This window comes from Pyrenophora tritici-repentis, chromosome 1 (genome assembly GCF_003171515.1).
Source record: "Pyrenophora tritici-repentis strain M4 chromosome 1, whole genome shotgun sequence".
NCBI lineage: Eukaryota > Fungi > Ascomycota > Dothideomycetes > Pleosporales > Pleosporaceae > Pyrenophora > Pyrenophora tritici-repentis.
Genome location: NC_089390.1, coordinates 8,827,754 through 8,855,637, shown reverse-complemented (window position 1 = coordinate 8,855,637; position 27,884 = coordinate 8,827,754). Strand labels below are relative to the sequence as shown.

The following is a 27,884-nucleotide window of genomic DNA, read 5'->3' as shown; positions in this document are numbered from 1 at the left end:
GCTGCAACTGCAACCAACCGCAAAACTCAATTTGAGCAAGCGTTGCATGGTGGCTTGAAGCCTCCAACCGGGACTGGGTGAAATCAAACGGCGCCTTGTTCAAGGGTGGTGGGAAAGTAAGATAGCGGGGAACCACTAGAAGAGGCCCATATCATTTTGTGCTACCACCAACATCAACACCCCTCTCCCCTCCAACTTTGTTTCTTTCCCCATCACCATCACCCTGAGCCTTGAGCCCCTCTTCCCGCCATGTCCACCGCAGCGCTGTAGACTGTCACTTCCACACAGGGCCGCTGCTCCCCACGGCTCTTGCCAACCTTCTTGACCCCGGCTGTTGATCAACTCAACAACCGAAGTGCGCCCTGTTATACCATCTTTCAACACTGTAGGTCCCGTAGCTCCCAAGTCGACCCTCGCTGCCACTCCAATTACATGTACTAATCAGATTGCGCGACAGACTCTTACCTGCTGTCACTCCACCCTGCCGTGACACGCACCTTCCCCCGCATCCATTGGTCCTTCTTTGACCCCTCCTCCCGGATCCTCTGCAATCGGGAAGCGACCGTCAACATTACCCTGCCTATTGTTACTGCCGACGTTTTGCCCCAGTGAAGCCTTGCCTTCCAGGAGCACTCACTGAACACGTTGCGTGCCCTTCATCGCTTCTTTTCCGCCCAACCTTGGAACCGCCAATATGGCTGCTGCTGTCGCCAGGTATCCTTCTATGCCACGTCGTTCTTCGACGCCTCCACCGCACCTGTCCCTGAACACTACGTCTCATGGTGTGCCTGCTCCTATCCCCAACAAGCACATCCCGGAATGCTCGCCTGGTGGCTTGCCTGCGACTCCCCCATCAACACCTCCGCGACAGGACAGTCTTATCGAGACATCATCCATTACATACCCGCCTGATTCCTACTGCTCCAAATTCTCAGATGATCCGCCCGTCTACACCATCACTGCCGATTGCATGGCACAGGCACTAGAGCACCTTGCCACCCAGCCTCTCCCAAACCCTGAGCAGGTGTTCCCATGGATGCATGGACTTCACGCTGAGAATTCGATCCAGCTCGCTTTCTTTTCAGGTCGTCGCAGAAGCGCCCGAAAAGTCCCCAGGTGCATTCGCAGTATCACTGTTGTGAAGACTGGCGGGAACTTGTCTGCCTCCAAGCTGAAGGGTGCCATCTCGCCAGATGAATTGCTTGATTCTACGTCTTCTGATACACCCAAATTCCTCGAGTGCGACCCTCGAGATGGCTTCTCTGTGCGCAACTTCCAGATCCAGGCCTGTAAACTGGGCATGGTCTCGGATATCATCGTGTATGGTGACCACAAGACGAAACAGGAAGATACGATTGCACTGGCTCAGAAGATTTCAAAGGCTCAGAGGCAGTACGAAGCAAGGAACGGGTTTCCACGCTGCTTATTCAATACCTTCATGCTTTGCGGTAAGTTGGCCGCTTGCGCGTATACCACATTTACTGACTTCTCAAGATGCCTTTAGTGTTGTTCAAGAAAAGTACCCAAAATTGGTTGCCATCAGCCCTACTGGGGACATGACGGGACAAGTTGTGGACTTCTGTAAGTTTCCAGACCAGAGTGCACATTTCCAGCCACTAACTCGATGGATAGTTTACTGGGAACGATATGAGATGAGCGCAATGTCCAAAGCCTCGGAGATCAGCAGGAATGTTTTCTTGGGTCCCACGCCCGACCAAGCATTGCACCCAGATTGTGTGGGCGAGGAGGCGTACGACATGCTCATCGAAGCGACTGATCTTGCCCACGTGCCCGAAGCACGTTCGCTACGAGCGCTCCGAATGGGTCTGGAGCGAGTCCACCGCAAGTCTACCCTGCACATGGAGTTCCCGTCGTCCGGAAGCATCATGCCGCCTACTTGGTCGCATAGTGAAGTCGACGGTCTCATGGATATGTGCAAATGGATGTACGAACTAGCGAACCCACAAGAGGTCAGACGAACCAAGCGAAGAAGGGAAGAGGAAGATGAAGCTATCGAGATGGACGATGTTACCACACCACGCAAGTTTTTGATACATTGCACGGATGGCTACACCGAGACGACGCTTCTTGCACTCGCGTACTTTATGTATGCCGAAGGTCTGCCCGTTCACGATGCTTGGATTCAGATGCATTGCGACAAAGGCCGAAACTTCTTTGCATACCCTTCTGACGTTGCGCTATTGAAAGCGATACAACCTCGCATTCTCCAAAACTCACCTCGCTACAACCAGAGTATTCTGGACATTCCGCAACCACGTTGGCTTACCAAGCTCGATGGTAGTCTGCCCAGCCGGATCTTGCCATACATGTACCTCGGCAATCTTGGTCATGCCAATAACCCGGAGCTGCTCCGCGCCCTTGGCATCACCCGCATTTTGAGCGTTGGAGAATCGCTGTCTTGGCCGGAGGATCTCCAGAAGCAACTCAATTGGCCTATCGAGAACTTCTTGATGATCGACCGCGTCCAAGACAATGGCGTTGATCCTCTCTGGGGCGAATTTGAGCGCTGCCTCAAGTTCATCGGTACGTACCGCAGCTTTGACAGAGATTACCACCGCTAACATGATGCAGAAGCAGGAAAGACCGAAGGTGGAGCTACACTCGTGCACTGCCGTGTTGGTGTGTCACGTTCGGCAACTATTTGCATCGCCGAAGTTATGAAGGAAATGGGCCTATCCTTTCCTCGTGCCTAGTAAGTTGTCCGCATCATCATATCCGATCAATCCTAACATGGTGTCAGCTGCTTCGTGCGGGCCCGGCGTCTTAATGTAATAATCCAACCCCATCTTCGATTCACGTATGAACTACTCAAATGGGAAGAGTATCAGCGTCAGAGACGCAACGAGCCTCTTCGCCGCGAACTGGAATGGGCTACCGTCGCGCGCGAGATCGCGTTGATGAACAAGCCCTATGCCAGATGACGACTTTAACGAAATTCTCGACCCCTCTAATCTCGCCATGACTCACGACGACACGAACTCGTACATGTACGACTACGCAACCTTCACCTTTAACTTCTCGGCTCAATTCGGGCCATGTTCTCTCAACTTTGTTTACTTACCGGCGTTTGCGATGTGTTCCCTCTATTCACTTCACACTCTTTTTTTTTAATAGTCCCACTTGTTTGTCTGTTGCGTTGATTTCGTGCTGCGGAAGTGCTGATCTTCACTATGGACGGTGGAACGGTTTCGCGTTGTCTGGTCTATTTGCGCGAGAACTCAGCCACACGGCTTGGCTGTCCTGAATCTTTTCGGTTCAGGCTCACCATCTGGATTTCGATAGGATAGGGGCATCTTTTATCACTGATCTTTTCGATACGTGTATTACTGCCTCTGTCGGCTACAACGGACTTAGCGCCGCTGTTTGTCATTCTCGATAAACTATGGACTGGGATCCAGTGGGCGTCGGAAATGTATTACAATTCACGGCGTATATACCTTTAGTAACAACAGAGCTTCTTTCTTTCTTACGATTGCACGTTTTCTAGGTGACGGTGTCATGCTATGACAGCGACTTCCCAGTTGACTTAATGCCCCACTTCTGTGAATAAACAACGATTCGCAAACCTGTACCTAGACTATCCCCAAAATCTTTTGGTAGCTACGTCACAGCTCCGTCCTTCCCTTCAACGTCCAAGTTCATCTTCATCATCACCTCTTGCCTCGAGGCTGTGCAAGGTATATCACGACCAAACGAATGACACAGATACTGCCTCTTATCAACGCGCTTCGTGTTGCGAGTGGGGTGTGAAGAATGCGTATGCGCTTTTCGGTGGTACGAGTAAGACTAGCAAGCTCCGTGGTTATCAATCGATGCTGACGCTGCCCTCAGAACGATTGTCACCCATGCCCCCGGAGCAAGCTTTGCATGACAGCCTCCCTCAAAGTACGACATCACCACGAAGATGCCCGAGCCGTGTCTCCAGCGATGAGAAAATTCAAAGATACATGGTTTTGCACACTGTACAGTCGTAATACACGGTCATCTTTATTCTGAAGCTTACGTCGCTCACCTTGGCTTCACCCAAGCATACCGGTTGCGCGTCGGTGTCGAAACTGCAGTATCCTAGGCAACGCCGCGCATCACACGTTACGGAGAGTTATTGAAGCTCGCCGTCGGAGGGTGATCCCTCTATCATGTGGACGCCTTCCTGCTTCCCGACTTCGACCTGTATCTTATACATGCCTACACGATCCGGCTAGCCAAGCAAATCATTGGCGGCCGAATAAGCACACCTTGTTCCGCATTACGGAGAGCTATTGAAGTTTGGTGGCGGCGGTCGTTGGCGGACTGTCGCCAGAAGGCCTTGCAGGTCACAGCCTGAGCTGATCACGGTATGTCTTGTTTCTACGAAGCTGAGACGTCACTGACATACTTTCAGAGCGGCTACATAGCAGTCGACGCATTACGGAGAGCTGTTGAAGTTCGGCGGCGGCGGTTGATGTTGGACTGCTGGCAGCAGGCTTTGCAGTTCACAGCTTGAGCTACAGCAAGCAAGTCAGCATCATACTAGAACCAAACACGGTATGTCTGAACCCTCTGATGCTGAGATATCACTGACATAGTCTCAGGTGTTCGTGTAACGATCGATAGGTTACAGAGAGCTATTGAAGTTCTGTGTTAGTAGTGCGCGCTCCTTCATCAGTGGAGACTTCGATGCACCCACCACCGTCCTCACTACGGTGGAACGGGCCAATGCCCACAAATGATTCGCGGGCCCCGCACCTGAAAGTTCGAACGGCTTTCGCAAACGTAGCGTCGGAAATCAAGGTGTGCGGGTAGTATCCAGCATGGGAATGTGAGGGCCATGTGGCGAGGACATTAGTTATGGGGAACACGTGTTTTCATGGAACACCTAGTTGTACGCAGCGTTTTCGCGTCATCGGTCTTATCATACATGACCATCGGATGGAGCATCCAAGCTGAAGCTGACCACCGGTACCTCCTACAGGTCAGGAAACACAGTGTTAGTGTCGGACCGAACACCATCCCAGTGTCCAAAAAAAGATTGAAGTTCACACCCAAGGATTGTGCGAAGCGCACGATAAAGCTGAAATACGCATCAAGAGTAGTCGCCGTCACGTATCTGATGTAAACTGATACGCATTATTCTAGGACATAAATACTTAGCTTCAATTCAACATTCAAAAATATTTACAATCTTCCATTCAACGTAAATGGTGCGCACCATTCACTGCGCATCGCTTGCTATCGAGATACACCAATGTTACAAAGTAGGAGGGCGCGGCATATAGTGCCACTTCCAGATTAGTTCATTCATCACCGCGACACAAGTCTACATTATGATTCATGTCTATTGGTACAAGCAGTCATAACAGACGTGGTGCTCGCAAGCCCCCTCATAATCTTACGTGGTCATTGCTGCTCTCATATACCTGGAGCGTCGCGTGTCACATAATCAACAACCATGCCCTGGTTTTTGTTTTGGTGAATAGAAACAACGAATTCAGAGCACGGATAAAGCAAAAGGAGTTGGATGACGAAAAGAATACGTGGGTGACCAAGATGAAGTTGATAAACATGGAAACTCAAAAGTGGGGTTTATGGGGAGACGTTTGACTCAAGAAAGGGTCCTGACGAATCAAATGAGATTAATATAAATATTGGTGAAGAGAGAATGGGGAGGAGAAGAGAAAAACAAGAATACAACATGTCTGAAAAAGACGTTGATTGAATGGGGGTGAAAGAAAGGCATAAAGCGCAACCCGTGAAGACATACGTAGGTGCAGGATAACGCCATAACCCAAAAGCCGCTCTCATCCTAATAGACCCTAGAAACATGATTGAAGACATAAAAGAGAGCGGTAGTTTGGTACCCCTGCAGGCATAAAAGATAAGATAATAAAGTTAATGGATAAAGAAATGAAGAAATCTCTCGACGCATCAAGCATTGTGACATCAACCATGCCTTGCCATGTGCGTATTGTTGGCCGTGGTTGCGACGTTGAAGGAAATCGTTATGTCGGCGAGCTGCATCATGATGACTTGATTAAGGTGTGACGCGAATGACGATAGTGATGGGGTGGTAGAAAGATGTCGAAACGGCGGGGAGACGGTTAACGGCGACTGTGAACATGTAAGAATCTGATGAACAAGGGTAAAGTCAGATGGTGTTGAATAAGAAAGGCCTACCTGTAGACAGCATCAACCTGAGAACGCCTCTTCCGCTTGGTGTGGTCCTCTTGCTGCCGCTGACGCTCATGTTCGTGATCAGCATCTTCGTAGCTTCTCTTCCGGGAAAACGAACTATCGCTCCGGTACAATGAAGGTGCCGCAGACGTTTCTTCTTGTCCTCCATTTGTCGGGTTCTCAGGTCCGAAATCAGATCCAGCCATAGTATGGTTGCTTCCTTCAGATAATGCAGGGCTGCCTCTAGAGCCATCTAAACCATGCCCGGTACGCTGGGGTGCATTCCAAGGATCGTACTGTTGCTCTTTTGGAGGAGGTGGTGGCGGCGGAGGCCTCGAGTTGCCCGAAGATGACATGGAGCCATACGGACGAGGCTGAGCAGGTCCATACCCGTTATTGCGATGCCCACCGTACGATTGGGCCCGTTGTGGCGGCGCGATAGGCTCGGGATTCTTGGCGGGGAGAGGAGCCACTACTGGCTTTTCGGGAAGCGATACTGGCGGTTGAACTTCAGATGCCGAGAAAGGCAGAGATATCGGATCGTTTGAGGGCGGTTTCGGGGCCCCAGTCACGCCCAATTTGGCTAGAATATCATCCTGACTAAGTTGTGCAGGTGATGCTGTCTCGCGCCTCATGAGATTGGACCTTGTAGATCCATTGTTCGTAGCAAGAGCTTGCTCAAGATTATCCATGATGTCCCATGTTGCATCGCGCATCTCTAGATCTTCATCCGGCCGTTCGTCGTCTTGCGGCTCATCCGGACGATCCCGTTGCGCAATGCAGTCTTCTAAAGTCACTAGATTATTTTGCATCTCCTCATCTGTAAAAACAACAAAGACAGGGTCATCTTGAATTGCCTCCCACTCATCCGTTTGCCGAACATTCAAGAAAGCCTCGTGCGAATTCTCAGCCGTAAAGTACATGGACACGGAATCTCCGTTGTTCAGTTTCTCTGGCGGGGGCTTCAGAGACTCTTCTTCAGCTTCAGCAAAGGTCGATGGCAATGCACGCGTCATTTGCTTCGCAGGGTGCCAGGTAATCACACCAAGACTGAGTGCCGGATCGACAGGCTCATTGCTCTTGGGCCAGATAGCGCCGTCAAAGTCGAAATCCCAGTCATCCCAAGCGAGAAACAACTGTGGCTTCTCGCTCGAACTTCCATCACTTACGGCGCTGGTGGGCTGTGCGGATGGGGCATGGGGATGTGACGTGGCAAGATGCGCTGTCGCCTGAGTAGGCGTGGCATGAGGGTCTGGTGGCAATCCGTTGAAGGGGTTTGGCTGATATGGTGCTTGCGCGTTTTGCTGCGGCCACGCTCCATTCTGGCCAAAGACCTTTTGGTGAGGGTCGGCAACAGTTGGTTGGGACTGATAACCTTGGTAGCTGTTTTGGGGCGGAGCATAAGGTTGCGCGGGAGGATAGCTCGGAGCTTGCGAGTAGCCTGGATTAGGCGGATAACCTGACTGCGGCCATTGATAACTGGTCTGTGTCTGTAAATACGGCGGCTGCGAATAACCTGCGGCTTGAGGTTGTGGCTGACCGTAACCCTGCGGATAACCATGGGGAGCGGGATAACCTCCTTGTGAATAGGCTGGAGGTGCCTGGGCCTGTGGAAATCCAGGCTGCGGCGTTTGACTCTGAGTAGAAAAAGTACTAGTACCAAAAGGACCTTGAGGCTGCGCAGGTCCACGATAGCCTGGAGGAGGGGGATAACGAGTAATTATTGGGTTTCCCTTCTTTTTGGGGGGTCTATGGGCAAGTCAGAATAGGGTACTGACATTGGAACTATCAGGGCTACGAAATTGCTTCTGGGCAGGTGAGAAAGAAATGACCGAAGAAAGAGCGAGACCTACTGAACATGGGAAGCCCGTTGAGGTGGTCCAGCTTGTGGATAAGCAGCTCCGGTTTGATACTGTGCATAGCCTGGCTGTGGTCCTGGTTGTTGTCCATACTGGTAGGGTGGTGGCTGGTTATATGAAGGTTGGCCGTTTGCATATGGTTGCTGCTGGAAAGGCGCCGCACCCGCTACGGGCCCGCCGCTCCACGACATGCCACCCCAAGTAATTTACCTGGCGAAATGTACAATGGAGGTAAAAGAATCGATTTGAAGAAAATCTAATGAAATTCGATGAATTGGTCGCGGGCGATGGTGGAGAGTGAGCGTGGAGTTGGGGAGAGATTCTTTGAAGTGAGAGGTGCGCGTCTCAAAATTTGGTCTGGTTAAGCGCACGAGCCAGGACAAAAGAGAAGCCCAAGCTTATGGAGGGGCTTTCAAGTCAGAATTACCCTGATACGGCGAGGATAGTAGAAAGAGTCGCAACTATGACGTTGGGGAGGCGGGACTGAGGTGACGGGAGGTGTGAAACAGGACAGACTGCTGATGTGAGGAAAACGCTTGGAAGTAGCGATTGTGAGCACAACAGGAGACGAATGGCGGAATGAGAGAATCCTGAGGAGAAATGCCTAGGCCTTCTAGAACACTGTGGGCGCGGTAGAAGAGTGGACGTGAGGGGCCAGTCAGCCTTCGCTACATTCTTGGAGGCATGACAAACGGAAGATGGCGCGCTGTGGAAATGAAGTTTGGAGCGTGGTCACGTGCTGTACGCATGGGCCAGGACTGCGGGATGTGGCCGCAAGTCGGACGACGAGCACTCAGCAGGGCGATATTGCCCCCCCAATAGCTCGTGTTTGTTCGTCTTTGCGCCATCGCCCACCTAGCGACCCCCGATGCGCCTCTGAGGATGATTGTACGATACAGACATCTGTTAGCGACCAGTATAGACTCGATACCCTAAGCTGCGCCGCGAATGCTGCAATTTCCTACGCCTACCTAGGTAGCCTACAAATACCACCATGCCTGGTCTACCGTGTACGTCAGTAGCCAGTTGCCAGCCAGGCACATGTACTGATGCCTTGCAGCTAGCGTGGATCTCGATGAGTGCATCTCGCGCCTGTCCAAGAAGGAGCTGCTCGCCGAGTCGGTGGTCGAGGCGATATGCGCAAAGACAAAAGAGCTGCTCATGAAGGAGAGCAATGTGGTGCATATCAGAGCACCCGTCACTGTTGTTGGTGACATCCATGGTCAGTTCTTCGACATGATGGAAATATTCAAAATTGGTGGGCCATGTCCTGACACCAATTATCTCTTTTTGGGTACGTATTCGACTGCCCCCACATGCGCACATGCGACACGCGACACGCGACCTCTGACCTCTAGTCACGGGGCTAACCGCTGTTAAGGTGATTACGTCGATCGTGGACTCTTCTCGGTCGAAACCATATCGCTCCTCGTGTGTCTCAAGCTCCGATACCCGCACCGCGTCCATCTCATACGCGGCAACCACGAGTCCCGCGGCGTCACACAATCCTATGGCTTCTACACAGAATGCTCGCGCAAATACGGCAATGCCAACGTATGGCATTACTTCACCGACATGTTCGACTTTCTCACCCTCTCCGTTGTCATTAATGACCAGATCTTTTGCGTACACGGCGGCCTGTCACCGTCCATACACTCCATCGACCAAATCAAAATCATAGATCGCTTCCGAGAGATACCCCATGAAGGACCAATGGCAGATTTGGTATGGAGCGACCCAGATCCAGAACGAGACGAGTTCTCGCTCAGCCCGAGAGGCGCAGGCTATACATTCGGCGCTCAGGTCGTCAAGAAGTTTCTTGAAGTCAACTCCATGTCACATATCTTGCGGGCACACCAGCTGTGTCAAGAAGGCTACCAGATCCTCTACGACGATAGACTGAGCACCGTCTGGAGCGCGCCGAATTACTGTTATCGGTGCGGCAACATGGCAAGCGTGCTGGAAGTTAGCGACACGGGAGAACGCTTCTTCAACGTTTTCGATGCAAGCCCTGATAACGATGTCCATCGGGCGGAGCAGCAGCAACAGCAAGGAAAGGAAGTAACGACTGAGTATTTTCTATGATATCCACTGTACATAACGAGCGTCATGATTTCGGCGCAAGCCTTGCATTCGTCGGCGTTGGCAATAGAGACGGCGTTGAGACATAGATGTTAGCTGTTTACATTCTAGCTCAACATATGACCATGTAAAATTATAAGCACAATGTGACCAAGCTTGCCGCTATACACATTCAAAACGACACCGCGATCCTGCCTCAGCACCCAAGATACTTGGTCTCCACCCACCGTGCCTCCTCGTCGTTTCCTAGCCTCGCAATCACTATTTTGATGTCTGGAAACGCACTCAACACCCTATTTACACCCACCCGACCTGCAGTATACGTCACGAAAACTATCTTGTTTTCAGGAACGCCGTGATCGACAAGCACTCTGACTGCCATCAGCGCTGCTGCACCGGTGGAAAACTGGGGATCCAAAACCAAGACCAGTCCATGCTCAGCAATGTTCGTTGGGAGAGCCCGAAAATGTAGCTCTGGCTCACCAGTCCTGTAGTTGGTTTGGATCAGAACTCTGCCCGTCCGGCAATCTGGGATTGTTCTTCGTAGGCCTGTCTCGAATGCACTTCCACCACGCAAAACCACGACAGCACTGACTTCTGCGTCCTTTTTTAGCCCCTGGTATGTCGTACCCTGTGGCGTTGTGACCTGGCGCGGCGCAAATGGTAAAAAGTCCGCCGCAGTCTCGATCAGCAGAGCTACCATGCGGTCAAAGTAGAACAGAAAGTCTTCCCTCGACGTGGTCGGATTCAGGAGCAGCGTATGCATTCCTTTGACCTGATTCGTCTGCTTGAGCACAATCGCATTCTCGCTCAAAGGGCTATCTTCCGCAATCTTACCCAGACGTCTCAGCTCCGTCTGGTGCTGCATACTTTTACTTCTCAGCGTCTGTCGAACCTGGTTGCTCACCATAGTAATCGCAACCTTGTTCTCTATGCCTCTCGGGATGATGAGATCGGCTATCTCTCGCTGTGGAGCAACGTATTTGTAGAAGTTTGGCTTAACAAAGCCAAACCACTGCTTGATGCAGCCTTCGATATCGCGACCTCGTTCTTTGACGTCCCGCACAAGACGTCTGGAGAGGCATAGGTCTGCATCGGCCTCTGCGAAGATTTTGAGATCCAGAAGGTCAAGTACGCGGGGGTCATGCAGGGCGAATATGCCTTCTAGGATCAAAACATGCGGAGAATAGATTGTAGTTGTCTTGGGAAGACGAGCGTGCTTTTGGAACGAGTAAATAGGCACTTCAGCAACTTTGCCGCTCTTGATGTCTTTCAAGCGGTCGACTAGAATGTCGAAGTCTATAGCGTCCGGGGAATCAAAATCGAACTCGTTCCGGAATGCCGCGGCAGATTGCTCGGGTGTCAGGGGTTTGTAGAACGAGTCCTACATGCAGTGTTCCTTAGCTGGTTGGAGCACGTGGCCAGTGCGCAAGGCTGTACGAACCATAGACAAGATGACAACCCACGGCAAGTTGAGAGAGGCCACTATAGCCATTGCCAAAGATGTTTTGCCTGATCCCGAACTACCAGCCACGCCAATGATGCTGGCGTTGCCCCAGGGCGGTTCGTAATGTGTCCTCCTGCCTGCAGAAGCCATGGTCGTAGTGTGATAGTGCTCTGTGTGTATATCACTTTGTCTGCCTCATCTATCACCAAGTTGCACGTCTTGTGGAGAAATCTGAAAATATCGATAGAGTGGTATTCAGTGTTCACACGATTAGGTTTCTGCAACAGGCGCTTGTGGGCAGCTGGACTTGCACATGTAGGCTTTGGTCCGCTTACATAAGTTGCGACCCACCCGCACTAGTCTCGCCAAGCTTGCAAGCTCAGTCTTTCTCTTCCACAACCTAAGCTCGCAAACATTCTTCTTCCTTTCACGCAGCAATTTTTGCGTGACCGCCAGCACACTCGACCACCGGTCGGGCAGCTCATATCATCCACTGATGGACGTCGGCTGAGGCTTGCTCGGCGCCTCGCTTCACCATGGTAAGCTACATCGCGTCCGTTGTCGCAGCCTTCCCACGTACTGACATCTTTGCAGAGCTCATCCACCGTTTCTGTGTCGGCTGCTACGCCGACGCAACATTCCTTCCAAAGGAAGGTTGATGACATCAAGCTGTCAAAGACGTAAGTCGCCACCTATTCACGCTGCTACCCCCTCTTCCTTCACATGATGATTTCAAAATAAGTTGGGAATCTCTCCGAAAAAACGTGTGGAGAACATGTTAACTTGTATCTCTGATCTAGCGGTAGCTTCTGCTCCGCGCATCAATCTACCATCATCTTGCCATGACCCAAGACAGCAATGCTAACGACTTCTCTACAGGGACATCAACTTTGTCATCATGGACTACCTGGTCAGTGAAGGCTACCCTCGAGCAGCGGAAAAGTTCGCCAAAGAAGCCAACATCCAACTACCTCTTGAAGAGGAGTCCATTCTTGCCCGCGTAGAAATACGCCGGGCTATTCACGCTGGTGATATTGATACAGCTATCACTAAGATCAATGATCTGAATCCCCAGGTACGTGTGTCATCCATACCCCCAGACCCCTTCTTGCCGGATTAAACTCAGTTTCATGCACCACGCATAATTTCTTTGATGATAATCAAACCTTCAGTCCTCAGTATGATTGCAAGCTTTACCATATACTCATCTCACACACTTATTGCTGGCTTTGGCTAATGTGTATAAATAGATTCTGGACACAGACCCTGCCTTACACTTCGCGTTGCTCCGCCTACAGCTCATCGAGCTCATTCGGGCGTGCACGTCTGCTGTTACCCCAGATATGACCCCTGCTATCACCCCCGCACTCAACTTCGCTTCGTCTCAACTCGCTCCTCGTGCAGCCACGAATCCAGACTTTCTGAAGGATCTCGAGCTTACAATGTCATTGCTCATCTTCCTCCCCGCACCATCCGGGGAGCTACAAAAGGAGCTCAAAGAGTTGCTCGAGCCCTCGCTTCGTCGAAATGTCGCAAGCAAGGTCAATGAAGCGATACTCACGAGTATGGGGGCATCTGGAGAGGCTCGCATGAGGAGGCTAGTACGCTTGCGACAATGGTCAGAGTCAAAGGCACGAGCGGCCGGAAAGGATATCCCTCCCAATCTTCCTCTGGGTTTGCAAGAGGCTGATGAGAGGCCTGCCAATGGGAATAGTGAGGCTGCCGACGTTATGGTGCAGTAGAGAGGACACTTGCCGGCGCTGTGCGCTTGGTACTTTCCCGGGGCATATTGCCACGTGAAGGGTTTTGATTGCTATGCCTGTTCCAGTAATGACCTATGCGGGTAACACCGTTTCAGGAGTTCCATGTTGGCTATGATGCCACACTCCAATACGAGTACAGGGCTTGGTATTTGCTAAGGATAACCCCAATAATTCATGAATACCTTCTTCCAATCCCAAAACCTGGTAACGTCCGCCACGGGCGAGTGGCAGGATCCGCCAAGACCCCACCAAATATTACTCTTCCAATACTATAATCGCGATGAGCCAACATCCAAACAGTCCACTAGCTTTAAAAGAGCGTCAATTGCAGCTTGCACTTCAGGCTATTAAACGCGACGCGAATCTTTCAGTCCCACGCGCTGCAGCGATCTACAGAGTTGCCAAAAGAACCCTCTACCGACGACGCGCTGGAACGATGTTTCGACGCGATTGTAGGCCCAACTCAAAGAGACTATTAGATACAGAGGAGGATGTGCTTGTTAGGGTTATTCTTAACCTTGACGCGCGAGGATTTCCCCCTTAGCTTGCTGCTGTTGAAGATATAGCCAATTCTTTACGAGCGGAGCGCTACTTACTACTAGTCGGTATCAACTAGGCTGCAACCTTTGTTAAACGTCGCCCTAAGCTCAAAGTCAAGTTTAATTGAAAGTACGACTATAAGAGAGCCCTCTGCGAAGATCCTAAGGTTATACAACGCTGGTTCCAGTTGGTAGAGAACATTAAGGCTAAGCATGGTATCCTTGACGACGACACCTACAACTTTGACGAGCCTGGCTTTATGATGGGATAGATATCAACAGGAGCAGTAGTTACTAGCTCTGAGCGTCGAGGACGGCCGAAGACAATGCAGCAGGGCAACCGAGAGTGGACTACAGTCATCCAAGGCATCAACGCGGCGGGCTAGGCTATCCCAGCCTTTATTATCTTCTAGGGCAAGCACCACCTCTCCGCATAGTCTAAAGAGGAGGACCTGCCACAGGATTAGGTTATTAGGGTCTCTAAGAACGGCTAGAAAAACAATAAGCTCGGCCTACAGTAGCCGGAGCACTTTGACAGGCATATAAAGGGGAAGACTATTAGTAGCTATCGCCTGCTGGTTCTTGACAGTCATAAGAGCCACAACTCGCTCGATTTCCAGCGGTACTGCAAGGATAATAAGATTATTACTATCTGTATGCCTCCTCACTCGTCGCACCTCTTACAACCACTTAATGTGGGTTGTTTTGCGCCGTTGAAGAAGGCGTATAGTCGCTAAGCCAAGGATGTGATGCGCAACCGGATCACCTATATCACTAAACTAGAGTTTCTACCGTGCTTTAAACGCGCCTTTGACGCTACCTTTACAAAGTCTAATATACAAGGAAGCTTTCAGGGCGCTAGCCTAGTCCCTCTTAACCTAGAGGCTGTGATATCGACGATAGATATCCGCCTGCGCACTCCTTCACAACCTCCCGCCGAGGACACCCCCTAGCAGTCGCAAACCCCAAGTAACACCCTAGAATTTAGATCGCAATCAACACTTGTGAAGAAGAGGATTCAGAGACATATAGATAGTTCGCCAACTTCTATAGTTAAGGCTTTTAAGAAGGGCTCAAAGGGCGCAGCGATAGTTGCGCATCAGCTTGTGTTGGCGCAAAGAGAGATTGCTAAGCTTCGAGCAGCTAACGAAGCCGCCACGCGACGTAAATCGCACAAAAGAAAGCAGATACAGCAGGAAGGGACCCTTATAGTTAACGAAGGCGTGCGCTTAACGACTCTAAAGGAGTTTGGGGCGCGTAGTGATGGGAAAAAGGCGAAGAAGAGGGCGCGCGTTAAGGTAGGCGAGCCGTCGCAAAGGCGCTGTGGACGCTGCGGCGAGACTAGGCATAACTTGCGCACATGCAAGCAAGATGTAGCGGTAGATTCTGAGTAGAATAGCTTACTACGATTTTTATTTACCGTTCTGTACAGTGCAATACTATCGCGATAAGTCGTGGTTTTGGTGGGGTCTTGGCGGATCCTGCCACTCGCCCGTGGCGGACGTTACCTGTTTGTGAAGTAGTGTGATTCTTCTCGAGATACTAATACTCTTGGTGTGTGTCGCTATGTCTGAACATCGATGTATGAATAACCTCCCGCTCTGGATGTGAAATGACATGTCATGTCATGTCTCACCAGGTTATCCAGAAGTCATGACGGTGCTCAAGTGTGCATCAGGGTTCTCAAGGAGACACGGATATAAGGAGACCCTTTCCCCTCTGTACCTAGCATCGGTGTCCCGGGACCTTTCCTTCGTTTCGGCCATACTGAACCAGCCCGGTAGCCGGCTTGAACACGAACTCTACCACACACGAATCTCCCCGCATTCTTACACCCTCTTCGATTCCTTTGCTCCGCGCGGTGCTGAATACCCGTTGAATACGCCAGTGAGCAGCTTTCCGCACTACCCCGCGATTGCGGATCGCGCTATGACAACCACTCTTGGACCTATAAGACGTTGGATCCCCGCATGGTACACCAGGAGCCGCATATGGCGGATCTGCTTCGAGGCTAACTACCCTGGACGGTCCTATTGGTTCCTGCCGTCCCCGACTTTCTTCATTAGGAGACATCGATGCATGGATACATGTGGCTGGAAGAGCTTGGGAATAGTGGGTACTTTGCGCTCGTCCGATCCAGTCGTCACTTCTGTTGAACTTTATGTACATTCACATGACCTGCTGCGGTTGGTTGGTGGAGACGTGAGATGGAGTCGAGACGCGGTGGAACCGAGCTGTGCCCGAAGCTGGGAGCATGCGGATGACGGCGGTGCATCTGCCATTAATGTTCATAGCAGTTCGCGAAAACTCGTCACGGCAGTTCACAGATAACAACTGATTTCTTTTTGTCGGTGGTGGCCGTGGACTGGCAGCGCCGAACGGACGACTATCAAGCCATATTCTGCCAAAAGAAGCTAGTTTGCTTGACGTCAAGGCCACCCCCACCCGCTCGACCCACCCTCCAAGGCACCCCTCACACCACAGCAAACAGAACATCGTGCTGATACATGATTCTTGAGCTGATTTGCACACGCTAATGTCAGACCACGTCAACTTGGCAACTCTTAGCCATGATTTTCGCCCTGTCCCGGAAGTTCCACGCTCACGCTATCATCATGATCCGGAAGGCCAACCAATCCTGATGCACTGACCCCTCTACACGTCCACGTACATGTTTACCTCGCGACTATTGACCAATCACAATTCAACTGACCGATCTCCGAGTTTCCGGGATCCCGAATAGTGAGATGTGATTGTCATGGATGAACGGGACGCGTTGCTATGGCTCCCTTTGAGAGGGCGCAACTGCACTCAAATACTACCTAGGTAGTATCACGTGTCTGTCGCTACATTGGGTAAGGCGGCGGGGGTTCTCACCTCACCAGTGAGTATATAAAGCCCGTCTTCTCCATGACGGTGAAATCGTGCTACATCAACCAGCTCTCCACTTCTATTGCCATCACTTCTACCATTCCCCGACTTAACAACAAGACATACATCGTCAACATGCCACAGATCCCAACAGAACAATGGGCGCAAGTCATCGAGAAGACCGGCGGTCCCGTTGAGTACAAGAAGATTCCCGTCCAGAAGCCCGGTCCCGATGAGGTTCTCGTCAACATCAAATACTCTGGTGTATGCCACACTGATCTACACGCTGTCAACGGCGATTGGCCTCTGGTAAGCATATCCATCAACGATTGCTCGTGGCAGATTCTGACTGTTCCCAGGCTACGAAGCTACCTCTCGTCGGTGGCCACGAAGGTGCTGGTGTTGTAGTTGCACGAGGAGAGCTTGTCAACGACGTTGAGATTGGAGACTATGCAGGTATGTAATGCGTCTCTCACAGAAAGAACATTGCTAACACCACATCAGGCGTCAAGTGGCTCAACGGTTCATGCTTGGCCTGCGACTTCTGCCAGCAAGCGGATGAGCCCCTGTGCCCGAAGCCTCTTCTCTCTGGATACACTGTCGATGGTACCTTCCAGCAATACTGCATCGCCAAAGCCGCCCATGTAGCACGTATCCCCAAGGAATGCGACCTTGCTGCTATTGCTCCTGTCCTCTGCGCTGGTATCACTGTCTACAAGGGCCTCAAAGAGTCCGGCGTCAAGCCTGGACAGTGGGCTGCTATCGTTGGTGCCGGAGGCGGTCTAGGTTCTCTTGCTTGCCAGTACGCAAAGGCTATGGGTGTACGAACCATCGCTATCGACACCGGTGATGAGAAGAGGAAGATGTGCACCCAGGACCTTGGTGCCGAGGCTTTCGTCGACTTCTCCACATCAAAGAACCTCGTTGCAGACGTACAGAAGGCAACACCCGATGGCCTTGGCCCGCATGTCGTCATCCTTGTCGCTGTCAACGAGAAGCCGTTCCAGCAAGCTGCTGAGTACGTCCGACCCCGTGGTACCGTCATCTGCATTGGTCTTCCAGCTGGTGCCTACCTGAGGGCGCCCGTTTTCGAGACCGTCATCAAGATGATCAGGATCCAGGGTTCGTATGTCGGTAACCGCAAGGACAGTTCAGAGGCCATCGAGTTCTTCCGTCGTGGCTTGATCAAGGCTCCGTACAAGATCGTTGGTCTATCCGAATTGCAGATGGTCTACGACAAGATGCACCAGGGCGCCATTGTTGGACGCTACGTCTTGGACACATCGAAGTAAACACAGTGTGATGATGATGATTCATGAGGATGGAGGAAGGGACTGTATATAATGGTCGATGATCCAACACAATGAGTTAAAGATGATATGTCACCACTATTTCCTGGTGCAATATAGACAAACATGTCTGCTCGTTTGATCATGCATGTGTACACTTGGTCAACATAAAATACTTGCACTAAAGTAAAAAGGCCACTGTACGCGCCGGATACGCCTGTTAGGTGCTTACTTACACTGTAATCATTTTATGCCGCCCAGATGTGTATACGATCTCGGCTTGGGAATGCTTTGGGTATGTAGATCCTGGCTCCACCGAAAGTCCCGCTTTTCGTCGACAAATTAGGGGACTGGTTTAAAGCCTGGAGTAGTGGCAACTTATGTTGTCTAATTCCTCTCTATATCTTTTTTGGTACGTTCTCTAATCAATACTGCTTCCGTGGTGGTCCATTCAATGCAAAGTTTGTATGCCCCTTGATGCGCGTAGCATACTTTCGTCGGTAACCATGATAATGACTATATATATTTATGATAAAGTCAATCTATCAAAACCCAGAACCCCCTACGGAGACGTTTCTCTCGTTAGTCGGTTTGACCGTTGGCAAGTTGGTGGCGCTCCAACCACACCTTACGGGTCAATGTTAGTCGGTGCCGCAATATCCAATATCCAATATACGATACAATGCCATCGTGGTAAGCGCCCGTTTTTTGCGAGAACGTGCGAGTCATTCAGACCAAAGATCCTTGACTCTCTCCCTTTTCCAGAAACCTGGGTACTAACATTCATTCCGCAATGTCTCTCGTTCTTTGTCCCAACCTACACTCCCGCCTGTCTTCCTTGTCGTTGATCACAAAATGGGTCGCAAAAAAGCTTGTGCTTATGCGTTTAGACCGCGATCACCGATAGGATTGCGGAGGCGCGGTCGGCTATGGGGTCTTGTTGGAGTTATTCTTTGTATACTCTTCTTTTATGAGTATTTTGTACCTGGATATCACAACGACGTTCTTCGAACCGGCACTGGCGAGATCCGTGGTCCAGAAGGATCTACCAGAAGGCCAGGATCAGAGGCGTCTATACCAACGATATGCCCAAGATCAGTAACCGCAGAAGATGTTCTGGAAGTCGTTCGGACAGGTGCAACAGAGGCTCTTGCAAAGCTATCCATTCACTTCGAAACGACACTGCGTTGTGTTACAAACTATGTCATCTACTCTAACTTCGAGGAGGTGATTGACGGTCACCAAGTGTACGGTGTGTTTGAGTAGCTGAGAGATGAGCTCGAAGCGTCAGCCTCGGGGTTTCGACTTTATGAACATCTCCGTAGCCGTGGCAGAGCCGACCTGAAGAACACTACGCACCTTGGAAGTGGCCCTTCAGGATCCCCAGAGAACCCCTATTGGAAGCTGGACCGATTCAAGTTTCTCCCCATGGTGGACACGGCTCACAAATATCGACCGACTGCAAAGTGGTTCTTGTTTATGGAAACCGATACATATCTTGTTTGGCAAAACCTACTCAATCACCTGAGCCTTTTCGATGCAGGCAAGCCTTTTACATCGGCAAACCCATGCTTATTGGTGAGACTTTGTTTGCGCATAGGGGGTCTGGCTTTGCGCTTTCTTCGGCCGCCATGCGTAGGGTGACTGACTATCGGAATACGCATCTTGCTGAGTACGACGAGTTCACGACCTAAAGCTGGACAGGAGATATGGTGCATGGCAAAGCTCTCCAAGACGTCGACGTGGAGTTGTTTTGGGCCTTTCCCCGTTTCCAAGGCGATCCCGTGGCATCGCTCAATCACAACGTTTCGAAGGCCAAGAGAACCCGAGAGAAATTAAGCCTTGGTGCTATGCCCCAACGACATACCACCATATGCGCCAAGTCGATATCCAGAAGTTATAGGTCTTTGAACAGAGTCTTCAACAGAGTAGAAGGACTGGACTACTTCACCGAGACGTGTTCCAAGAATACATCGTCCCACAATTCACCACAAGAGAATACGGCTGGGATAATCTTTCCATGGGTGTTGAATCCAGCGACAAAGGAGCATTCGAGGAGTGCAAACTAGTATACGAGGCCAAAGCCAATTGCCTCCAGTTCTCCTACGCCGCTGGCAAGTGCTCGACTTCCGCAGACTTCAAGCTCGGAGAAAGTGCAAAAGTACGCTGTATGGAGTACTCGGGTGCGGCTGGAAGATGCATCCGGTGGCAAGAGGACACGCAGTTTTCCGGCTTAATACAATCTGGTCGGATGCTGGAAAGGCTATCAAAGTATGTGGCTAACATGGACAGCCTGTGTAGTAAAGGTGAAGGTGAAGGTGAAGGTGAAGCGGCTAATTGGGTCGTTTAAAAGCTTGGGTGAGAATGAGTGAACTATTACGCCGTCTGAAACTAGTGTATGTAGGGTAGTCATGAGTAAAGTGTACTACTAATGCTAGACTGCATAAGGGAACCTGCATATACACCCGAATCATGTAGGTACGCCGGCTTGGGTCTATGTGTTGAGGAGGTTGCTGTCACGAATACAATGAACTGAGTTCGTCCTAAGAGTAGTAGAGAGTAGAATAGATGGTGCATAGATTTGGCGTAATAATTCCGGAATGACGGCGCTCAACCGGCTTTTAAAATGTGTTAATCATGAATGTGAACGAAGACATAGCTACTAGACTCTATAGGAAGTCGCGAAAATAGTAGTAGTAGTTAATGAATAAAACTCATGATAGAGATAACTAAAAAAAAATGTTGACATATTGACATTCTAGCGGAAATTACGTGCAATGAGTCTTGTACCTACAGAAAAGTGATCTTCTTCAACCAAACACCAACCAACAAGACCACACCACCATCACGCCCAGCGAATTACCCTTACCCCGCCCAATCCCCGTGGAATCTCCCACCGCATCCAGCAATCCATTGGCGGCAGGTACGGGTAAATCACCATCTTCGCCGACTCTCCTGAAACAAGGGCCGGCATGCGGCGCAGTTGGCCATGTACCCAACCTCAAAAGTGACGGCTGCGCACATCAGGCGTCCCAACGAGAGACCAAAAACCGCCCCCAAATCCTACTTGCATCTTTCCATTTTCGTCGTCGCCTGGATGCGCGGACAGGATTAAATATGAGGCGCTTGGTGTTTTTGTTGGCTGTGGTGCTGTGCTTCTTGCATGGAGTCTGTGCCACGACCGCGACCGCGACAGCCATTGCGACTTCCTCGGTTGGAGAAGGGCGAGCATTTCAATCTGACAGCGCTGCAGCGGTTTCTTCAACTGGGTCTTTGGATGAGACATCTAGTCTTGTGGTTCAGGCCAATACGGTGACGACTCCGTCAACATCAACATCAACATCAACACCAACGCCCTCGCCACCGCCCACCCAAATCCAACAATCCCAATACCCAAACTCCACCGCCATCTTCTTCCCACAACCACAACAACAGACCACCCCCTCCCCTCTCACCAAAGCTCGCATCGTCGGCCTCGCCGTCGGACTCGCTATAGCAGACATACTCCTCGTAGGCCTATGTCTCTATTACTTCCTCCACCGGTGTCGAAACAACCTATCCCTCCTCCGGCTTAAAAAACGGTTCGCGCGCGACAAGAACAGCAACGAAGACGTGGCCGAGTTGCGTGGGCCACCGGTGTATGCGCAGGAGAGGGAGGATGAGGGAGTGCAATATGAAGTTTATGTTGAGCCTAGCGAGGTCCAGGGCACGGTATGTTATCACGAGCTAGCTGCGTGTGGGGAGATTAGGATAGAGGAACAGGGAAGGAGGCAATAGGGCTTTTCTGTTCATTTGCATTGTTGGAAGGCACCAGTAGTCGACGACAAACATGAGTGAAGCAAAGAAGACATGAAGTTTGGCAAATGCAATTGTTTGTATATGAAAAGGACGTCGAAATCCGAGGGTATATTATTAACAAGAAGAAAAGAAAAAGAACAGCTCAGATTCTTTTTGAAACAACAGGAGAAGCTCTACGCAGACAGTCGTGTGTTCCCCATCACTTTTTTGCCAGAATGATCATACTATTAGTTATCGCAGTTTTCTACTCGTGACGTCGTTAGTGTAAAAGGAAAAAGCGGCGTGAGACCGTATATAGGAACCCGAAATCCCGTACAGAGGATATCCAAGGGCCGTTCCCTTTTTTGTGGATCATGAATTTCAAGTAATACAAGAGCGAAGGGGCGAAGGTCTTGGGCAATGGGGGAACAACAGAGAGATATCTAGAAGAAATGTTGTCCACCATATCCGTTGACACCATTTAGTGGTGGCTGGAGTAATGTCGGTGGATGCTGTTGCTGGACAATGTTCGCCGGTACGTAATGTGTCTGGTAGGGATGTTGTGGCATACTAAAGTCTGCCACTAAGAGTGGGTTACCAAAGCCCGTTGGCCGTCTTGGTACTGGAGCCGGTGCCATTGACACTTGCGGCATCTGTTGCTGGACTACAATTTGTGGCTGTTGCTGATACATGACGTTTCCGTCCTGCATGTGGCCATTGACATGTTGTTGTTGCTGCTGCTGCTGGGACTGTTGCTGTGGCGGCGGTTGCTGCTGTGGCTTCTGGTCCTGACTCTGAGGCGTGTCCCAACCCCATTTCTGCTTCAGCTCCGTGTTGACAAAACCAACTCGCCAGCCTGTCTCTTGACGGATCTTGTCGAAGATCTGAAGTACCTCCTCTTGTTCTCGTCGATCTGTTAGAGGCTCAGCAGCAATTGCAAGTGATCGGAGCGCTACACTAGCGACGCCACGATCCTTAACATGTGCGCTAATGCCGCAAACGAATTTGGAATTTTGCTCTAGCATAGCCCACATCTCAGGCTCGCTCGGCCCCTGGATTGGGTTGATCTGCGCTAGCAAGACCATGGAAGTGTGGTAAAAGAGCCGCGCAATGATCGATGCTCTCTTGATCAGCCAGACTTCGGGGAAGGCTGATCCGGATATCGTCTGTCCCGGGTACAGGTAAGCCATTGGATGCATAGTGCGCGGTATGTTGTCGTTCCATCTGTCAGCCATGTCTTTGAGCCGAAGCCATTCGTTGTGTCGTTCTTGGAGGGTCTGTCTCGCGATATCTTGGTTCCGCGGTATCGAAGCGCGGAAATTACAGATCCTCGCCACAACATACAGTATACGGTGTGTCCAGACTTCTTCCTTGCCAGACTCGGTCTCGGGTGTAAAGTCCATTTCAATGCCCCATTCATCTGGGTCCCAAGCGACCTGCCAATTGAAGTGCAGACAGCTCAAAATCTCCATGCCTACATTCAACCAGAAGCATGCGGCTCCGATGCCAGTAGACCTAGCATTCCAGCGACATTCCTTGATCAGGGCTCGAGCTCCCGCAATGTGGTTCATCCGTTGTAGCGCGCGCTCACCCATGATTTCGTAAACGTTGAGAATGACAGCGGTGGTTGCGCAGAGAATGGTGTCACGGTCGGGGTCCTGCAATGAGTGCAATAGATCGCGTGTGGCGACATCGTAGTAATGGAGTGCCTTCTCTTCACTGTACTTGGGGTTAACAAGAGCTAGATGGCGTGCACCGCATGCGAGGAAGGCGTGCAGTAGCATAGGTTCGTTGAGCGCATGGAAGGGTAGCAAACGCGAAAAGTGCTTGTGGGCATCCATGCTGTCCATCCATATGCCAATCTCTTCAACAAAGACCTGCATATACAGTACCTCTTCTTGAGTTTTGAGGTAGTCACGCTTTGGCATGGCCCCTGGGCTCGCCGAGTGTTCCATTGTGTAGGAGGATGGTGTGGGGCCGTTTGAGTAGTTGGACACTAGTCGGGTCAGCAAAGCACTGCATATGCGTCGGGATCAACTTACTGGATCGCGCGTGTTGTTGCTGCTGCTGCTGTGTCCGCTGTTGATCAAAGTTGTAGTTGATTTGGGCCTGCTGATAGGACTCTTGTGCGATGCCCTGTATTTGGGGGATGTGCTGACGCGACGCTGCTGGTGGGCCCATGTCGAATCCGTTGTTAGCCACGGACAGGTGCGAGTGCGAGTCCACATCCTCTACCGGATACATTTCTCGACCACCCACATATTCAGATGCGATAGTCCTCGATTCGTCCATGAAGGCTACCTGGTAGTCTATGCCTTGTGGTATTATGTATGCGTTTTTCTCGCATGTGGTATCGAGGAAATTGAGTTTCTTGCCCCAGTTGCACTCGCGCTGCGACTTGAGGCAATTATGGCAGGTTGGCTTGCTCTCGTCGCATTTCAAATGGCGTTCTCGGCATGTCAGGCAGCCAGTGCGCGTCCTCTTGGGTTTGTCCTCGGGCGTTGCATCGCTGGCTCTCTTTCTAGTGGGCAATGGCTTGCTTCCGGGCGAATCATTGTTGGATGGTGGTGTAGCGGTGCCCGTCATGATGGCGCCCTTTTACTGCACGCGGCTCGTCCGGATTGGGTCGCTGTATCGTAGGTGCGCCGGACGGTGGGCGACCACGACCCCGTGCTAGGGCGTGCAGCAAGGAAAATGGACTGACCCCTCCAATTCGGTCTCGATATAATAATGTTGGAACGGGTGCAAGAGAGAGAAGAAGGCGTGGCCGAGGAGGGTTGGACGCGACGCCGCAGTGTAAGACGGACGGAACAGGTCTTGTTTCGGGTGATCAGCAAGTGGAGGCAAAGTGTGGTTGTGGAAACATGAAGAGTAAAGTATGCAAAGTTGGCGCACGGTCGGTCGGCGTGGGCGTTGGATTCGTCTTGTCTCGTATGGTGTCGGGTATTACGAAGGCTGTTCAAGGGCGTTGGCTGACATGTGTTGGTTCAGAAGCGGAAATGCGACGGTATCAAGTATACAAGTACACGAGGCGGGTCGGGAAGGGCAGTAATCCAAGAGGCCGCTCGGGGCGTGGCAGACGTAGGTGCAGGGAGCGAACACGAGTCGCGAGAAGGACGGAGTATTGAAATCTACCTGAGCGGGCGGGCGATGACGAAGAATAGGGAGCATGAGCGAAGCGATGCTGGAACTGGGTGTCAGGGATCCGGGGTGGCCAGTGTAAGAGGGGCAGGTATAGCCTAGGCTGGGTGGATCCGGGCGCTGTTACATTGACAGCAATAGCTCACTTGAAACAGCCACTTAGCAGCTGTCGGGCCAGAGATGTGGTGGATGGTCTGAACGGTGGCGCAATCATGAACGCACTTGGTTGGACTTGGTTGCATTCGCCATGGCTCCACTGGTATTCATGAATCGTGCATGCCCGACGAGCGACAGATTGTGGCGCACACTGCACCCACTGTCTACGCCGGGCTGATGATAGGAAATGCCGTGGGAATAGTCGGGCTCGTCTGCATGCTGCGTCATATCCGGCCGACTTGAACGCTCCGAGCGGTGCTGACTGGTTATATTAGCTTTGGTATTAACTGTCTTGTAGAGTTTTATGGCATGCGAATGAGCTTGCAACCAAAATAGCTCCACCCCTGCATGCATCGGCAATCTCTGTTCAGTCCGAGCGTCGTGTGCACCCTCGGAGAGCTGTAAGCGACGACGCCTCAACAGTGATATGTATGTATCAATCTGGCACCCTCCCGCTCCTAGAACCCAGGTATGTAGGTAGTTACTGTCCAATATGTCTACGGGTGCCGCTTGACGTCAGGCGCCTGCAGCAATGGCCGAAAAGCTTCAGCCCGCCTATTGCCCAGCCCGCCAGGAAGCAGATCCTTCATCAGAATGCTTGAGCCGTCTCCGTATCCAAAGAGTGGCAAAAAAACACTGTCTGGGGGGGGCTTCAATGAGCCAAGTATTGTATACAACCACATTAGGTCAATAATCATCTGGCTAGGATCAGCGTTTAGTCGTGTACGTACCCATCGTTTGTTCCGTAGTGCGGTTTTAACCGACATAGCGCCGTTCATGGTTAGCGCCCCACCTATCGTTCCTCGACGATCTGCTCTCGTGCCGGCCTGCCCGAAATTAACACCTCAGCTTACACATGGCCGTCGAGCAACAGTCTGCCACTCGGCCACCGGCCTTGCCTACTTGCATTCTGCGTGGCCATGCCTCACAGATACACTGCGTTCAATTCGTGCGCCAGAACAGCTGCTTATTGACGGGTGATGCAGACGGCTATGTTGTATACTGGGACCTCAGTACCTCGCGAGCACTCGAGGCGTGGAAAGCCCATGATGGCCCCATTCTAGGCGTGGCTCAATGGGGTCACGGGAGGATGATAACGTAAGTCTTCGATACTGGTTCAGTATTTGGCTCTAGCCACCTTGCTTGTTTTCGTCAGTCGAGCCAATCCTGTTGACTTAACCACCTGGTACATAGTCACGGCCGGGATAACACTCTGAGAATATGGCAACTACATCCGGGGCCATCTGGACTTACTGAGCGTGTACCCTTGCCCTCGGATCTACAACATCAGGACGGCAGAACGAAGCCATGGCTATTACATGCCTTTCCTGTCAACACTTTGAACTTCTGTGCCTTCTCCGTATGCTACCAACACCCCAGTGCACATCTTGCAGCGCGAGATGACGGGATCCTAGTAGCCGTCCCAGGCAGAGACGACACAACGATAGAAGTATATCAATTCCCTGACGAGCGGCTCAAGATCCTCATTCCTCGAGTGCAAGTTACAGCCACAGGTATGTCTTCAAATGCTTGTGTATATCCAAGGAATAATGCTGACAGGAACAGGAATGGCCATGGCTGTAAAGCTCGTCCGCCATTCACATTCACAGGATATTCTACTTCTCGCCGGGTACGAAGGTGGCGTCACAGCCGTTTTCAGACTTCCAGGAAATTGTACTGGCCCTGGTATAGAGAGTGCCGAGCTCGTATATCTCAGCCAGCCCCACAGCCAGCCTATCCTGTCACTAGACGCCTCGTCAGACGGCAGCTCCTATTTCACATCTTCAGCAGATGCAGTGATAGCCAAGCATCTTGTACCAATGCTACCCAAAATCAGCAAAGGGCAGGATTCGTTAGATTCTCGACAAAATACCGGTAGCGATCCGCCACTTATCCCCCAAGCGCTGCCATCTTTCTTGAGTGAGCAAGATGCCGTAAATTCCTCCCTGTCGACTGCATCGCAAGACACAGGGATGCAATACGAAACACACGAAGAGGACTTGTCTGCCCATTTTGCAAAGCATTCTATTAACAAAGCAAGAAAAGAGGACTCTAAGCCAAGTGGGCTATCCTCCATGCTCTCGTCCGACCAGCAATCCCGAGCCAAAAGTACTATGCCATGCCAGCCAATAACCGTACAAGCGCCGTACAAAATAGTCAATACCAAACATGCCGGTCAGCAATCTCTCCGTGTGCGCTCAGATGGCCGACTCATTGTCACCGGTGGTTGGGATGCCCGTATTCGAATCTACAGCAGCAAAACACTCAAGGAGGTGGCAGTATTGAAATGGCATAAGCAAGGTGTCTACGCAGTGGCCTTTTCCCAGATCTTGACAGAGGAAGATTTTAGAAAACAAGACTATGTCAGAGTGTTTGGAGGACAGGCGGAACCGCGAGAAACACAAGTGAAGCTGAAGCATTGGGTTGCTGCGGGAGCTAAAGATGGGAAGATCAGTCTGTGGGAGATGTACTGATTGGTGTCTATATCGCAGTGATTGAGTGGGAATCGGGAGGCTTCGCGTCTCTCTCGACACGGTGAACAACGGCATGGCTCACCATTGTATTATTACATAGACATGCTTCTTCAGGAGCGTTGCTACCAATGTAGCACTCACTACGCTCTTTTCTATGTGAATCTCTCAGCGTTTCTACGGATACATGTAGCTCCAGGGATGTACACTGACAGCCCATGAGGCAATGCACAGTGGCGATGAGCTCGTGGGTCGCAAATGATGAGAACGAATCGGAGATGAAGCTGCGCCGGCGTGGCTTCCCCACAAGCCGAGGCA

The 27,884-nt window shown here is 51.2% G+C and overlaps 9 protein-coding genes across 9 annotated transcripts; 6 read left to right on the top strand and 3 right to left on the bottom strand.

Annotated features, from left to right (window-relative positions):
- Positions 1–694: 694 nt before the first annotated feature.
- On the top strand, positions 695–2,942 carry PtrM4_034240 (CDC14, protein-tyrosine phosphatase; the record flags this gene model as incomplete). Its single annotated transcript, XM_001939250.2, has 5 exons — positions 695–1,448; positions 1,495–1,581; positions 1,633–2,544; positions 2,593–2,713; positions 2,762–2,942. The coding sequence occupies 5 exons, from the start codon at positions 695–697 to the stop codon at positions 2,940–2,942; spliced, it is 2,055 nt and encodes a 684-aa protein (XP_001939285.1).
- A 3,156-nt stretch (positions 2,943–6,098) lies between these two features.
- On the bottom strand, positions 6,099–8,121 carry PtrM4_034230 (DUF1421 multi-domain protein; the record flags this gene model as incomplete). The annotated part of the gene is made up of 4 exons (XM_066104073.1): positions 6,099–6,108; positions 6,175–7,920; positions 7,970–7,979; positions 8,025–8,121. The coding sequence occupies 4 exons, from the start codon at positions 8,119–8,121 to the stop codon at positions 6,099–6,101; spliced, it is 1,863 nt and encodes a 620-aa protein (XP_065966275.1).
- A 903-nt stretch (positions 8,122–9,024) lies between these two features.
- Positions 9,025–10,115, top strand: PtrM4_034220 (ApaH, Diadenosine tetraphosphatase and related serine-threonine protein phosphatase; the record flags this gene model as incomplete). Its single annotated transcript, XM_001939247.1, has 3 exons — positions 9,025–9,040; positions 9,091–9,324; positions 9,412–10,115. The coding sequence occupies 3 exons, from the start codon at positions 9,025–9,027 to the stop codon at positions 10,113–10,115; spliced, it is 954 nt and encodes a 317-aa protein (XP_001939282.1).
- Positions 10,116–10,308: 193 nt separating this feature from the next.
- On the bottom strand, positions 10,309–11,709 carry PtrM4_034210 (Udk, Uridine kinase; the record flags this gene model as incomplete). The annotated part of the gene is made up of 2 exons (XM_001939246.2): positions 10,309–11,496; positions 11,557–11,709. The coding sequence occupies 2 exons, from the start codon at positions 11,707–11,709 to the stop codon at positions 10,309–10,311; spliced, it is 1,341 nt and encodes a 446-aa protein (XP_001939281.1).
- Positions 11,710–12,095: 386 nt separating this feature from the next.
- PtrM4_034200 (CTLH domain containing protein) lies at positions 12,096–13,301 on the top strand (the record flags this gene model as incomplete). Its single annotated transcript, XM_001939245.2, has 4 exons — positions 12,096–12,098; positions 12,154–12,239; positions 12,439–12,634; positions 12,810–13,301. 4 exons carry the CDS (start codon positions 12,096–12,098, stop codon positions 13,299–13,301), a joined length of 777 nt encoding a protein of 258 aa, XP_001939280.1.
- A 3,470-nt stretch (positions 13,302–16,771) lies between these two features.
- On the top strand, positions 16,772–18,024 carry PtrM4_034190 (AdhP, Zn-dependent alcohol dehydrogenase; the record flags this gene model as incomplete). Its single annotated transcript, XM_001939244.2, has 3 exons — positions 16,772–17,041; positions 17,092–17,188; positions 17,237–18,024. The coding sequence occupies 3 exons, from the start codon at positions 16,772–16,774 to the stop codon at positions 18,022–18,024; spliced, it is 1,155 nt and encodes a 384-aa protein (XP_001939279.1).
- Positions 18,025–18,876: 852 nt separating this feature from the next.
- Positions 18,877–19,287, top strand: PtrM4_034180 (uncharacterized protein; the record flags this gene model as incomplete). Its single annotated transcript, XM_001939243.2, has 1 exon — positions 18,877–19,287. The coding sequence occupies one exon, from the start codon at positions 18,877–18,879 to the stop codon at positions 19,285–19,287; it is 411 nt and encodes a 136-aa protein (XP_001939278.2).
- Positions 19,288–22,241: 2,954 nt separating this feature from the next.
- Positions 22,242–24,384, bottom strand: PtrM4_034170 (C6 zinc finger domain containing protein; the record flags this gene model as incomplete). The annotated part of the gene is made up of 3 exons (XM_066104072.1): positions 22,242–22,462; positions 22,610–23,794; positions 23,841–24,384. 3 exons carry the CDS (start codon positions 24,382–24,384, stop codon positions 22,242–22,244), a joined length of 1,950 nt encoding a protein of 649 aa, XP_065966274.1.
- A 1,567-nt stretch (positions 24,385–25,951) lies between these two features.
- On the top strand, positions 25,952–27,569 carry PtrM4_034160 (WD40 repeat protein; the record flags this gene model as incomplete). The annotated part of the gene is made up of 3 exons (XM_066104071.1): positions 25,952–26,193; positions 26,290–26,609; positions 26,662–27,569. The coding sequence occupies 3 exons, from the start codon at positions 25,952–25,954 to the stop codon at positions 27,567–27,569; spliced, it is 1,470 nt and encodes a 489-aa protein (XP_065966273.1).
- Between the last annotated feature and the right edge of the window lie 315 nt (positions 27,570–27,884).